We start from the raw sequence: 14,911 nt of genomic DNA on the forward strand, positions 1-14,911 counted from the left end.
GTATGGCATTGCTTCTTCAGGCCACCCCAAACTCCAGCAGACCACAGAGGTGGGTGTGGTGCTTGCCATGCTGGCAGAGCAGGGTTTAAATGTTAGAACTGAAGTTAACAAGTGCTCAGCACATCAGAAATATCATAATTTTACCAAGTTATGAAATTTATGACCTTTTTTTGAGGAGCTGAAAGGAAGTTACATTCTTTTCTACATCACAGAGGAGCAGAGAAGAGTAATGCCCCAAATTATTCACAAATATAACAACTGAGCCTGAAACTGGGTTTAAATATCGAGTCCTACCTCAAGGCACTTCTCACTGTCGTTTAGCTCTGAAAGTAGCAGAACTTTTTTCAGACTGTGCAGCTTCAGGACTTGGATAAGTCAGTTGTTTTCTATTGACAGCGTTAATGAAATACAATATTTATTATGTGCACATTTTACTTCAGATAATTGAAAGACAGACTGCCAATTCTGAGCTGTAGACACCCAGGCTCTTTGGGGAGGAATAATGTCATTCTTATATAAAGTGTTTAATTATGAATTACTGATGTTTATCTTTATGCTCCTAAACCCAAACACTTTGGCCCTGTTGCACATTCAGAGTTGTTTTGGTGAGCAAAAACATTGTCCCTTGAGCAATGTCAGAAATTATTTGCTGACACCGATACAATAGCTGAAGTGGATTTAATAGAATGTTTGTGTGTGGAGCAAATATGCGAACATGAAAGTTGTGAGGAAAGAATTTGGTTGTCAAAATAGCAAGGAAAGAAAGGGAGAAAAAGATGAGGGCAACTGGGAAGCTGCTGGAGAAGCATGGCAGCAAATCCACTTGGGATTCCACCTCTAGGGCTACGGTTTACAATGAGCTTGCAGTCAACTCTGCAAGCGCTGGACACCCAGCAAGGAAGAAAACAAATTGTCATTTACTGTCGTCACGCATTTTTTAATGTCACTTGTGCTGCAAACAGAGGAGTCAGGGTGCAGAGAGGAAGGATCCCTTCCCAAATCCCCGCGGGCTCCCCGGCCGCATGCAGACGAAAACACGTGCGCACGTCTTGTGTCAAAGCATGTCCTGGCGGTAGCAGCTGTCCAAGCTGAGTCACTGGGTTTGTGCTCAGCTCATGCTGAAAGGAGTCCAAGATGTTTACAGAGCTGACCAGAGGAGCTCAGGGCTGGCTCCCTGCAGCTGCAGGAGAGGCAGAAAACCCAGCACAGCTTTGGGTGGCCGCTGGGGCAGCCTCTTGTGCGCGGTGGTGGGTGGGGGTCGTGTGGAGCCAGCTCGAGTTGCTTTCAGGGCAGCAGAGCTTCTCAAGCTCCTCTTAAAACATTTGTTTTGAGCAGTGGGGGAAGACCCCTGCTGTCCTTTTTGAGACCTGGGCTGCTGATGCAGCAGTTAACCAGATAATTGGTCAAAAATAAGGAAAATGATAGTTTTGGTGATTGAATTCTTATCTGCATAAAGTTGGCGTCTTGCAATCAAATTCACACCCACAGCCCATCCACTCTGCATCTTCTTTTATAAATCACCAATGGAGGTATGCCATGCTCTGGTACCAGAGTAACAGAGAATATTTAGAGAACAATATCAATATAGAGTGTATATATACTCTAAATATAGAACATTTAGAGTATCAGAGAACTATTTAGAATAGTTGGCTGCCAATTGTTCTCAATATTATTATAGCAGGAATCAAACTTTCCTTTTTACTAGAGCACTGATGCTTGGAAAAACACTTCCCCCTTTATGAGAGTTCTTTTTATCCACAAGTGGAGCAGCCGTAGCTGCTTGCTCAGGGTTGCTCAGAGCTCTCTGAAGGGGGAGATGTGGATGGTCAGGATCCCTCTCTCCCCACACATCCGGAGCTGAGGGTTCAGACCAGCAAGCCCCAGGAGATGAAGGGCGTTGGAGGATGTTGAGTTGTTGCCTCACTAAATTGGACTAGCTGGAACACGTCTGGCTCGTGGCGGGAGGCGAGTTTGGGAGGTGGGGAGTGGCCAAAGGAGGTGGAATTAGTGGGGACTTGGTTCGTGTTTGTAGCTCAGTTTAATCAGCTTGTTTGGGCCACTTTTAGGGCTTTTTTCCCTTGTTTTTTAGGGCACTGATGTGGGAGAGAGATTGCATTGGAAATGCTGTTGTCGTGCCTGTGATTTGTTATTCCTTTGGTACTTGATTTTCCCTTTTTATTGTTTATTTTTTCTTGTGATCAGACTGGCTGGTTGGGCTGAAGGATGCCTGCACATTTTCCTTTCTTGGAGGGGGAATGAGGCATGGGGGCATTTTGGTGATAAAATGTCCTCTTGGTCATCTCATTGTTGGTGCCTCTCATGAGGCCCTGCAGCAACGTGCTCACATTGAGCTACTTGGGTTTGGGAGTTCAGTTAGTAGATTAATAAAATAATATTTCTTTTTCTGTGGAAAAATGTTTTCTCTGAGGCATGGGAATCCTTTAGTCAGTGTTCCAAATTTCCACTGAAAGACAGAGTTCAGAACAAGAATGTGTTGGCTAACTGGCCAGTTCTCTGTGGCTTGCAGCAGTTTCTTGGTACACAGAGAAACACAGCCCAAGTGCTATCTCATTCCTGTCTCCTGGAGGGCTTCCTTAGTGCTCTCTTGACACAAGTTGAAATTTGAGTCCTGCCAGATTGTATTCCTGGTAGACCTGGGCCACACAAGAAAACAGCCTGTGGTGGTGTGTGCTCCAAAATATTTCTTTCCCAAAATATCGATAGCTTTGCTTCAGTTCATCTTTAGAAATGAACATCCTTTGTCAAATTTCATAAAAGTCTTTCTTTCCCTAGTTTTCTTCCCTCACAAATGAGTTTAGGGCAAAGGCTGTGTTTCTGGATGTGCACTGCCTCATGGCAGAACAAGCTGGAAATCAGCACAGAGCAGTGTGGGTGATTTTCCTCCCTTGAATTGCCCAGGCAGCTGGCAGCAGATGTGATGGCTGAGCTGGAATCTCCTGAGTCCTGGTCAGGTGTGGCAGCCACTACATTATCCTGCCTCTCTCCCTTGTGGGAATTATAGGGACAGGCATGGACACTCTTTTCCTTCCTCATGTGAGTTAAAGCAGAGCTGTTCTTTGGGAACAGAGGGATCATTCTGACATTGTTCTTAGTGCAGCTTCTGCACTAGTGTTCCTCTGTTACTCCTTTAATCCCTCTGTTATTCCTTGTGCATCTTCTGGCATGGCTGGAAGGAGTCCTTTCAGGCTATCTCTTGGACTGAACAAGGGAGTTTGTTCATAGAAATGTCTCTGAAGAGGGGAAGAAGGGAACAGGAGAATGAAGATCTGCGTTGAGTTCATTAAGGAAAAAGATGAGTGGAATAAGAAGGGAAACCCCGAGTAATTAGGAAATCCTGAACAAAAGGATGGGGAGAGAAAAGAGCAATTAAATTAGCATTTATTTTGTGTCTATTTGTGTGCACATCCATTCACTTCTATAAATAGCACTTGGCAACTGGCAGTATGAAGCTGCTTGTCAGTGGGCCTCTGTCATGGCCAATGCAGCCAGCAGTTCCTCTGCCATCCTGATCACAATGGGACGTTCTCCCACGGCAATTAAATATTTGTAGGAAATGTTTCTCCATGTAAATCCAATGTCAGACCATCCTAAAAGTCGTTCATTTAGTAAATTACCTCTGGACTCTTCTCTTTGGCAAGCTGGATGCAAGACAAGGCTTGCTCGTAACTCCAGTAAAATGCAGCTCGTTTTGCAGGGCTCTCTGTGGGTCTTTGAGCAGCCTGAAAAAGGAGTTTAGGAGTTTGGCTTTATCACCTGTGGTTTACATTTGGAGGATAAGATGTGGATGGGGGAAGATGGGAGTCTCTGTGAGGGGATCTGCAGGGATTTCCCTGCCTGGGGAGCAGAAGCAAGGGGCCAAGGGGGAGCATTGCTGGGAAAGCCTTGGCTGGAGGTGGCAAAGGCAGTGGAGTCCCGAGGGTTTAAGGGGCCTTCCCATGCCTGCTGCAGAGCTGACTTGGGTGCGAAGAGGGTGATACCAGGGAGAAATCCAGCTGGAAAAAAGCTGTTCCCTACCAGGTGGGTGGTTTTAGATAAACATTTTGAAGCCTGTGATCTGTGCTGCTGTCTGAAACAGCAATGTCTGTAACAGTGAACCTTCTAGGCATCATCTTCCCACTGTCCTCTGAGCCACTTAGGGACTGAACTTGCTTTCAGGGGGAAAAAAAAGCTGCAGAGATCCAGGAGGACTGGGATATATTGTGCTTTCCACCCCTGAAATGAGAAGGGGGCACTTCCAGAGAAACTCCTTTCTGTCTGATTGCTGAAGAGCCCGTCGTGCGTGGGGGTTCAGTGCAGATGATTCCCAGTGACGTGCATTAGTCATCTCCGTTGCGGTCTGGGGCTGTGCTCCAGCTGTCTGGCGTGTGAGGAACTGCTGGGGGCAGGGGCAGGCACAGGGCTGATGCAAACAACCTGCACCTTGGGGCAGTGGAGGAGTCCCCTCAGCCTGGCCCTGCGCTGCTGATTCCTCTTAGCCAGAGCCAGGAGTTGAGGAGGAATCCCACCGCTCTGTGGCCTCGGACAAAGGGAGTGACTCGAACTGCCTGTGGGGTTTTCTCGTTGTTTCCTAATCCAGAGAGTAGAAAATGAGAGAAGTGAAAACAATCCCTCTGATTGCCCTGTGGTGTGCAAAAGTGGCTGTATTTACTTGCTCCTCTTATTACCCAGGGGGGGAAACTGAGGCAGAGTAAGTGCCGGGGGTCTTGTGGGTTGATACGAGCAAGGCTGGAATGAGCAGCACCCAGGGGAACAGGAGGCCCCTTGTGATGATTTTTTCTGCCTTTCTTGGCCACAAAAGGGTTAATGCTGAAGTCAGAGGCTCTGTCCCAGTTGGTTTGTGAGGCAGCTGTGGATTTGGGTGGAAGAAGTGCTCTAAAGGCCCCATCCTTGTGATGTCTCAGCATGGGCAAAGCTGTCCTCTGGTTAGATTTGACAGGAGCAGGTCTAAAGAAAGCCACAGAAGTGGGGTCTGGACAGAACACTGTTTCTGATGGCAGCCTAGTTCAGGAGGAGGAGATGGCATGATGGGGGGAATCTTCGAATTTGTGCTAGTCTGGGATTTTCCAGAGTGGCAGTTTTAGTTGTTTCAGTGACACAGACAGGCATGGAGGTGCAGGGCTGGCTCCTCTGCTGGCTCCCTGCCTGCTTCTGCCATTACACAGCCTTTTCCACATGCTCAGCTTGGAGCTGCACCCCAATTTGAGCAACCCCCTGGCTGCTCAGCTGAGAGGGTGCTCAGCATCCTCTGCTCCTCCAGAGTCGCTTCCATTTTAGGACTAACTGCTTGTTTTCCTGTTCTCTGTGTGTGCTTTTATTACAAACAGCAGTCAGCTCTTCAGGGATCTCTGTATAAGATCATGATTCACCTCGTTTGGAAACACTTTTTCCATTTTTTTCCAACGTTTTCCTTAATCTAAACCAGCAGACAGGGCTGTTGCTCCAGCTCGGAGGGCCGAGCTTGGCCAAGCCTGCTGGGGTTACATGGTCTCCCGCCAAGAGGCAAAAGCAGTTGCCCCTTTTCTCCCCAAATTCCCATCTGAATTCCCTCTCTGAAGCTTGGCAGTTGTGGTCTTTTTCTCTGTGAAATCAGAGGAAAGAGCCAAGAATACCTCAAGGAAAGCCTGGAAAGGTGGTGATGGGTTTGCGGCCGCAGCAGTGGCTTTGCTTTTTCCTTTTGGAGGAATATGGCAAGAGCGAGTGAAATGCCGTTTGTTTGCAGGGCTGGAGGAAATGCCGGTACGAGTATTTTGGAGAAGAAATCATTGTAGAAACGAAGGGAATGGCTGTGGTATTTCCTGTCAGGGCTGTCGCTGGTGTTGTTTGTGTCGCAGCAGGGTCTGCAGGCGCCAGCGGGGCCATGGGCTCCTCCGTGCCCCGCGGAAACGCACGCAGAGAGGGAAAAGTGCTCGGTGCACACAGCCCTGGAGGCCAGACACCTGCATTCTGTGCTTCTCTCTGCCACTCTTCTGCTTCAGAGAATCAACCACAGAATGGTTTGGGCTGGGAAGGCTTTTGAAGGCCAGGCTGTCTGCTGTGGCAGGGACATCTGTCACTAGACCAGGTTGTTCAATCCAACCCGGCCTTGAACGCTTCCAGGGATGGGGCATCCACAGCTCTTTTGGGCAACCTGTTCCAGTGTCTCATCAACCCAGTAATAGAAAATTTCTTCCTTGTCTCCAATCTTAATTTAGCCTCTTGCTGTTGAAAACTGTTGCCCTCATCCAGTCACTACAGGACCTGGCAAAAGGTCTCTCTCCATCTTATAAAGCTCCTTTGATATATTCAAGTGTTGCAATAAGGTCTCCATGGAGCCTCCTCCTCCCCAGGCTGGGCTTTCTCTTCATACTCTTAGCCAAAACCCCTCCTGCCTTTGTGCCTCAGTTTTCCTTGCTTGCTCCATTAGCTCCCTGAGCTCTCACAGTGCTGATGAAAATATTGTTTAAATGCTCTGCCAGAGCTCAGGGTTGATGCCTGTGACTGTCCTTACCCCTCTCCTGCACTGTACTTAACACAAGCCTTTAAATGTCTCAGCTTGTTCTCCTACACCCACTAAGGACCTCTTGACTGAAGGAGAACAGAGTTACCCTTGACCTCATGTGACAGCTGATGGCAGGGACAGTGAATAGTACAACCTGGATTGTGCAAGGGGGAGTCGTGTTCCTCACAAAATTGTAAAAGTGAGTAGGACCCAGCAGCCCCCACCACCCACACCTCCTCCACCTCAACCTTTGCACTCTGTGTTGGGTTCCTGATGGAGAAGGTGCTGGTCCTGCATTCCCCCTGGTTGTTCATTTGGGATGCTGGGTGCAGTCTGACATGAGATTCTGCTCCAGCACTTGGCAGTGCCCCAGGCTCCCTGTGTAATCTTAAACCGGTTGCTGCAAACCAGACTTCCATGGGTGTAAAAAATCACAGCCTGCTCCAGCATTTAGGAAGTGCTCTGCATCCCCTGAGATTTCCTAGTACTTTGGGCACTGCCCACTCCTTTTTTATTTCTTTGAGAAAGGAAAAAAGTATTTGTTGCTGATAGCAATGATGAATTCAGCTTGAGCTGTGGGTCAAAAACATGAGCAAGCCAAGGGAAGCCTGAAAAATTAAACTGTAATCAACTTCTCAGACTGATAAATATGAATTTATCCCTCTTCCAAATGCTTGCGAGCTAAAGGTCTTGGTTTCTTTGAGGGAGGCAAGAGGTTAGTGTGTTTTATATTAAAGAAAAATGTTATCTAATTATGAAATGAAGTGGGTTTTCATTTCCCTGTTGCAGCCAATGTGTTTGCAGCAACCAAGAGCAGTGTGGGGCAGCTGGCGTCCTTCTGCTGGCGTCGGGCCATGGCACATCAGCCTTGTTGTTGATGTAGAAGAAGAGGATGCAGCAGGGTCGTGGCTCATTTTTTTTCATTTTCTTCTCTCTCTGGAGCTTTAGACGAGTGTTCTGACATTTTCCAGCCACAAGCTGTTTTTCAAAACTTGTTTGTCTGTGAAATCTGTGCTGCTCAGCACAACCAGGCAGCGTGTGTGACATCCCAGCTCAGTGCAGTGTTCAGGGCTGTGCTGAAAGTGAAACCTGTGTTTTGAAAGGTTTCCTACAGTGAGGCCAGAGCTGCGTGAGCTCTTCCCCTTCCACGTCCTGCTCTTTTGTAAGGAGAAACCTTGAAAGTTCCTTGCCCTGATTTTTTTTTATCTCTTCTTTCTTTAGAGAAGGGTTTTATGGTGTTGCAGTCAGTGAGCCCACACTGGCCAATTTATTGCCAGCACCCAGGAGGGATTAACCAACCAGGCCTGCAAATAAATATTGGCATAAAAGAGCCTATATAATTTCTTTTCCAGCACAGATAATCCAGGGTGGCAATCCCACCTGTATTTGCCTGTCTTGACAGAATGATTTGACCCTTCAGCAACAGGCTGGTTATGGTCATCTCTTCTCCTTTTGAATTTCGGACTGGTTTAGAATTAATCTGGTATATTTTACAAGTTGGGCCTGGTTCTGGAAATGAACCTGGAGGCTCTCCAAGCTTTGTGGGTCTGGAGCACTGGCTTTAGGTGCCAAGGTGACATAAGTGCCTGTGGAGTGCCCTACTTGGGGACTGTCCCAGCGCTGGTTCTTCCCAGCCCTTCCAGAAACACAGCAAATGCCACCAGCAGAGATAACAAGGATGCATTTCGGGTGATCCAGCCTGTTTACCCTGAATCTGTTGAAGCTTTTCAGCAGGATCGCCCCCAGCCTCGAGTTCCTGAATTTCAGTGGGTGTTTGCAGAACTCGAGGAGCTGTCAGCTTAAAAACAAACCGGAGGGTGCCCGTCCAGCTGGTTTTCCTCGTCAGAAACAAAGCTGTTCCACTGCAGCTCTGCTTTGCCTCTGGGAGGATGGAAAGTGTGCCTTCACATGCTGGCAGCCCAGGCCCAGAGATAAGTGCTGTGCTCAGGAAGGGCTGTCACCCTCCCAGTTGGGAGTTATCCCTGTGAGACGCCGGCGGCGCGGGAGCGAGCCCTCCCCGGGGTTCCACCTCGCAGGGAGGTGGCCAGCACTTCCCTCTGCATGGGAAGAGAGCTGTTTGAGAGGGCTGCTGGGCACTGTGGGGGGAACATGCTGGTTAAGTGGGGTGACTAGACCTGGTCTGGCATGTAAAGAGGGTTTTGATCTGTGTTGGAGACCACCGGAAAGGCCTGGACTGATCTAAGGGATGCTTGGCTCAGACTTGGTCTGAGAAGCTGAAGGAATGAAAAGGCTCCTTGTGGTCTTGATTGCTGCTAAATATGCCCAAATAGAGGATGAGAGAAGTGGTTTTTACTGGTCCTTGCATAGCTGTGTGCCTGTGATTCCACTGGCTCTTCTTTGGGCAAATTTTGTGGTTTCTCTTGAGGTGAGCAATGGGTCAGTTCAGGATGGGCATTTGCTGTGCATTGAGCCTGATACACTTTGTGCTTTTTAGGTCCTAACAAAATAGCAACCTGCCCTTCAATCATCCTAGCACTGTTGGCTTTAAAATCCTAGACTGTCTCCAATTCCATTAGGGAATGGAGACTCTTTTGCTTTTTAATTCTTCACCCCAAATATTCCTGTGTTCTAGTAAACATCCTCTGAGCTTTGTTTTTTGGGTTTCCAGCAGAAAAGAACTGGGGTGAAACCATGGGAAGTGCTGTAGGTGGACAGGCATCAGACACTTAACATGTTGGCCTCTGATAACAGTGCCTTGCTCCCAAGTGAGGTCAGGACCATTTTACACCTTCTAAATGCAGTTTATTTAAACTAGCAGTCATAGAGGCTTACAGAAGAACTTACTTTTTGACAAGCACATTCCTCAGCAATGTGGAGTGTCCCCAAAGGCTGTGAGTCCACCAGGCAGTTTGGCCTAAATAAACCAGATGCATTACAGAGTTAGAAGAGTCTCCCTGAGAACTCCTGTCAGCTCTGGATCTATGAGTCAATCCAGGATGCAGTTTGGGACCTCACCATTCTCTGTTTTTCCTTTCAGCAGCGAAGTGTCAGGATCAAGTTTGAATATGAAGGAGAGAAAAGGTAGGTGCCTAGTCCAGTTCTTCGTGAATAAGGGGACAGATTACCTTTTCCACCCAACACTGTCCTGCTGACTTCAGCCAGCTGCAGCTGAGCTCAGGATTCATTCCCCTAAAAGTCAGCTGCACTTTTATATGGAAGAGTCCTGCCTTGGCATCCCATTTGCCACAAGAAACTCCTGGGATTTGCACGCAGGCAAAATGGTTCCAAGCTGGAAGTCATTAAATGCCTCTTTTACCAGGGACATTGGGTGCACACTTGGATCCTTTTCTCTTGTTGATCCTTGAGCCCTGCTGAGCCACAGTGGAGCTGGAACTCTACAGAAGTGTGTCCTTTGATTAGCAGTCCATGACACTTACTTAAGATAACCAGATTTTGGGCATGGATCCCATAAAAATAGGGCTGGGAGTTAAAGTTTGTCCGCCCTTCCCTGCTTGACATTTTCATGGAATCACCTCTGCTTGGTGACTGTGACAGGACAGGACACAGGCTGATGGTCCAAGGTGCATGTTAAAGCCAAAGAAAATTTAAGTAGTGTTATTTTAGGGTTGGATTGTAATAACTGTAGAGGTGCTGTAAATACCTGTAGAGGTGCTGTGTGTGATGGTACAGGAGAGTCACAGGATGCCAAACTGCATCATCCCCACTTCCAGCCCTCCTCCCTGTTCAGACCCCCTTGCTGAAAATAGAGATGATAAATCCCTGACCATTGCCTGATCTGGGTTTTCTCCAGTGGAGGGCTGCTGGACTTCCTTTTTTTCCACCTGTACCTCACATTAGAGGGAGGAGCAGCAGAGCTGCACAAAGATTTTTGGTAAATATCCTTGCAGGGTAGTCATGTCCCCTCTGGGACACAGCAGAGGAGCAGCATTTCTGTGAGTGTAAAAGCAAGGTGCAGTCTTCATGCTTCGTGATGGAATACAAGTCCTTTCGTCTGTACTGTCAGTCAAATCCCAAATTCCAGTATGCTTCCTCTAAACCAAGACTGTTGTATTTCTTTGTGTGTACAGGATTATCCAGTTTCCAAGACCAGTCAAATTCAAGGAGGTGGTGCAGAAGGTCACGGATGCTTTTGGACAGACGATGGACTTGGTCTGTGTGAACAATGAGGTACTCTTCTCCTTACTGCTGAGGGGCAGCTTTGGGGTGCCTGGTGCCAACTTCAGAATCGAGCACTGGTTTGTTCTGAAGGCCCTGATTCGGTGTTTTACTTGGATATGAAGAAAAATAACCTTATTTTGTGGTTCCCAGCTAGTGAGTGCACAAGAGCTGCTGTCTGGACACATCTCAGATGGATTTTCAGACTCCAAGGCAGGATTTTCCTTTGTGAAAATTATTTCAAGTCAAGCCTGTTACACAGGAACATTGTCTTTTCCCTGGAACAAAAGATTCTCCTCACTCACTGGGGGTTTTGAAGCCTTCCCAGCTCGGGGGCAGTTGCAGGAGCGTGAAGTGCACAGCAGGAGGGACAGTGCTGCTCACACAGTGTTCTTTTATCTAGCACTGACTTTGTCTCACCCAAACCCCCAGCACGACGTGCACATTCTTGTGGCTGGGCCTGCAGTGAAATGTGCATCACTGAACGTTCCTCCAGCAGCTCCTGTGGCCACATAAAAGCAGCCAAGAAACCCTCCCTCTGCAATCCTTGCATTTCAAGGCTTGAAGATCTTTCTCCTCCATCATTCAGCACACAGGCCTCTGTGTTTTTGCCACTTTCTCTCTGAGCCCTGTGTGTGAAAGGAGGGTTCACTGAGGGCTGTTAGCAGAAAGGGGAGATCCTTGGCATCTGTTTTGGTGTGCTCAGTGTTTTCTTGTGAGGCACCTGGAGCCACTGGACTCTCGGGGTGGGTTTGGTTTTGGGAAGGAGGAGAGGGCCAAATGGCAAAGAGGTGAGCTTTTAAACACAGATCCTTTTGGATCTGCCCTGAGTCAAGTACTAATTGCAGATGACCTGCAGCCTTTGATTAAAGTATGAATGGAGAGAGAGGTCCTGAAGGATCCTTTCTTCTTTTTTTCCCTCCATTTATTATTTTTCTCCCTTCTGTTTCAATAGAGATTTGCTCCACAAAGAAAGTTCCAATTCTTTTACAATAGGTGCCTCCTGATACCAAAGTGTCCACTGGGTTTTGGCTTTGAATGCAGTCAGGTTTCTAATCTTGGGCATTCTTTGACATCCCTCCTGGGAAAAGCCTGCCATTGAATTCTCCAGGAATGACTCATTTCATTCCAGGTTTCTTCCCACTGGAAGATGATTTCTTTCCAACAACAGCAAACAGAAGCTTAAATAATGCATTTTATCCCATTTTAGAGAGTGTCTTTCTGGGCATGTGCACAGCACATAGCAGGGCCATGAGCAGGCCTTTGGGTACTCCTGATTTCTTAGGGCTGGGGATGACTTCCCTAGTGCTTTGTTTTCCTACACATAAAAATTCCACCTCATGAGAACTCACAGCTTTGAGAAGATGTAATTTAGTAGTAATTTAGGGTTGTTGCTGTGGAAACACTATAAACAGACAAGAGGGATCTTGGGGGACAATAGCCGTGGTGATCTGGCCTCCTGGGTCAAGGGTTTGGGTGTCATGACTGCAAGTTTCAGAGGGAACATGACCACAGACTCACTGCAGTTAAATATTTCACCCTGTCTTTATGCTCCAGGGGAGCTGAGCAGTAATTCTTTGCTGCCATCACACATCTCTCTTGCAGGGCACCTCATAGATCAAATTTACAGTGAGGCCAGCAGCCCCCTGCAAAATCTCACCGAGTGGCAGTCCCTGTCCTGGTGGAGGAGCTGTCCTGAGGCCAGGATCAGTGAGATGAGCATGCCATGGGTGGAGCAGGGCACACATGAATCACATCCTGGTGGGACCACGGAATCAGCAGGCTGGGGCTGGTGTAGATAAGAGCAGGGCCTGGCCATGGGTGTCCCCCATGGGGCTTGTCTGTGTTAGTTCTAGGCTGGGCTCATCGTTCTGAGGAGTGGGACAGCAAAGCCTGGCCTGGCCAGGCACCAGCTTGTGATGTGACCTTAGACAGAAGTTCACTGAACCTCCGTGTGGCACCACTTCTCTTCTGACCTGCCGTTGTCTCCTCCAAGGCTGCCCCTCAGCATCATTCTGGGAGCTGAGGGAGAAGTGAAGCCTGGGGAAATGGTAGAGGCACCATTATGGGGAGGAGGGAAGAGATAAAAGCACATTTAACAAACATTTGTCGAGAATTGTTGATGCCAGTTGGTCCTGCAGTGGCAGGAAGATGAACTAATTGACCTCTCAGATTTTTCCCCAACCCTGTTTCCTACAATTCTTTGGCTTTCTGCGGTGTCTTACGGAGTGAGGTCTGACAGTGCTGCTGTAGTTGGTGAAACCTCAGCCTTTGCCCTCACTGTCTCAGCCTGCAGTGGAGAGACCATCAAGTCCCCCCCTAAAACATCAGGCTCCAGGGGAGAGTACTATTTAAAAGCAAGGAAAAAATCTAATAAGCTCTATTTGTGCAACTTCTGTGTAGGTAAACTTTGCTGTTAATCCCAGCTCAGTCTGTAGATCAAATAAACCCAGTTTCTGGAAATCCACCCTGGCAGTTATTTCCATGGTTCTGCATGAGTCTGTTTTGAGTTTGATGCCAGCAGATACCTGTTCCTGATATCTGTATGTGCCACAGTCTGGGAGCCAAATGGAGCAGAATTTTCTTGCCAGATGTGGGTAATAGGTAAAGCCAAGCTAAATACTGGCTCCAGTCCCTTTTACAAGAGGGCAATTTCTCCCTGATGTTTTTGGCTCCTCTGAAGGAGGCATGCAAACATGTTCATGTTGTGATGTTGGAGAGAGATGGAGTGACCTACAGAACATTCTGTTCAGAGCAGCAGCTGGGGGATTGCTCTGAACACTTGTAAGGAGCTCAGTGAAGGGATGGATGAGCAGTGGGGCTGAGCTTAGAATTCAATTTCTGCTTGGTGGTGAAACAAGGGAGAGCAGCTCTCCACCATTCTCAGTTCTGTGTGGGTGAGAGTAGAGGAGGAGCTTTGTCTGCTTAAGGCAGAGCCTTTGTGAACTTCAGGAGGGTGAAGCAGTGCCCCAAGGGAATCTCTCCACCTCTACTGCTTAAGGGAGCAGGCTGATCATTGCATTTAGGAGACATACTCAGTACCATCTTCATCTGATATCTGTGAGGAGTACAGGTTGTTTATTCAAATATGAATGAAGGATGAGAGGAAATCACAGGATCACAAAATGGGTCAGATTGGAAGGCACCACAGTGGGCCATCTGGTCCAACCTCCCTTCTTAAGTAGGGTCAGAAAGAGAGAGAAGCACAGGATTGTGTCCAGATGGTTCTGGAATATCCCCAGGGAGGAGACTCCACGGCCTCTCTGGGCAATCTGTTCAGTGCTCGGCCACTGCACAAGAAATTCTTCCTCATGTCCAGGGGGAACTGCCTGGGCATCAGCTCCTGCCCATTCCCTGGTGCCATTGCTGGCCCTCAAGGAGAAGAGCCTGGTCCCTGCTCTGGGCCCTCCCTATAGACAGGGATGAAGTCTCCTCTCAGCATCTCCTCTTGAGCCTGAACAGCTCCAGCTCCTTCAGCCTTTCTTCATACAAGAGATGCTCCAATCCCTTTATTTTCCTTGTACCTGAGCTGGCCCTGCTCCAGGAGCTCCCTGTCTCTCTTGATCCAGAGCTGGGCACAGCACTCCAGATGTGCCTCACAGGGCTGGGCAGAGGGGCAGGATCCCTTTGCTGACCTGCTGTCAATGCTTTTCCCAGTGCACCCCAGGACATCACTGGCCTCCTTGGCCATAGGGCCACGAGCACACAGTCTGGGTGTGTTTGCCTACAGGCCAACAGCCAAACCCTTGGCAACACCCTGGGATCAAAAAGGTTGTCCCAGTTGGCTTGTGAGTGTCACCTTGTGTGGCAGCTGCTCTGAGGTGGGTTTGCTGTGGCTGGTGGCAGGAGCCCTGATCCCCCAGAGGGCTGAGCCACTTTTCAGGAGTTCTGGGAAGCTCTGGCTCCCAGTAAGACCAGTGAGAGCCTGCTGGGAGCTGTGGCTGCTCGGTGCCTTTGGTCAGTGGAGTTACAGTGTACTTTGGCACAGGCATGGGAATAACATGTGCTGTGTTGGCCGGATTCAGTGCCCGAGGCAACCTGCAGAGGATGAGGCCTGTTTGGTCTGAGATTAGGCAGAATATCCTGGAATGAGGGGCAAGAAGTTGTGCTTTTAATCTTAGCCCAGGGCAGCAGAAGGCCACAGAGCTCCTCTGAAGTGCAGCTGTGTGGGGCGTTGGAGGCTTTGCAGGCTGTCTGCAGGACATGGTACACCACACAGCAAGGTTGGGAGGGTCAAACTCCCCGTGGAGGTATGAGGGCAATAGCCTGCCATTT

General features: G+C 48.4%; 1 protein-coding gene across 2 annotated transcripts in view; it reads left to right on the forward strand.

The window, feature by feature from the left end:
• The window catches only part of LOC134560542 (mitogen-activated protein kinase kinase kinase 3-like), a 77,834-nt gene that overhangs the window by 35,565 nt on the left and 27,358 nt on the right, over window positions 1–14,911 (forward strand). The window contains exons 4-5 of one of the 2 annotated variants that reach the window (XM_063416656.1): window positions 9,498–9,541; window positions 10,549–10,648. In XM_063416656.1, the coding sequence (XP_063272726.1) occupies window positions 9,498–9,541; window positions 10,549–10,648 (144 nt within the window). The remainder of the gene's footprint in view (window positions 1–9,497; window positions 9,542–10,548; window positions 10,649–14,911) is intronic. The other variant, XM_063416666.1, reaches the window with a different exon arrangement.

This window comes from Prinia subflava, chromosome 1, assembly GCF_021018805.1.
Source record: "Prinia subflava isolate CZ2003 ecotype Zambia chromosome 1, Cam_Psub_1.2, whole genome shotgun sequence".
Classification (NCBI taxonomy): Eukaryota; Metazoa; Chordata; class Aves; order Passeriformes; family Cisticolidae; genus Prinia; species Prinia subflava.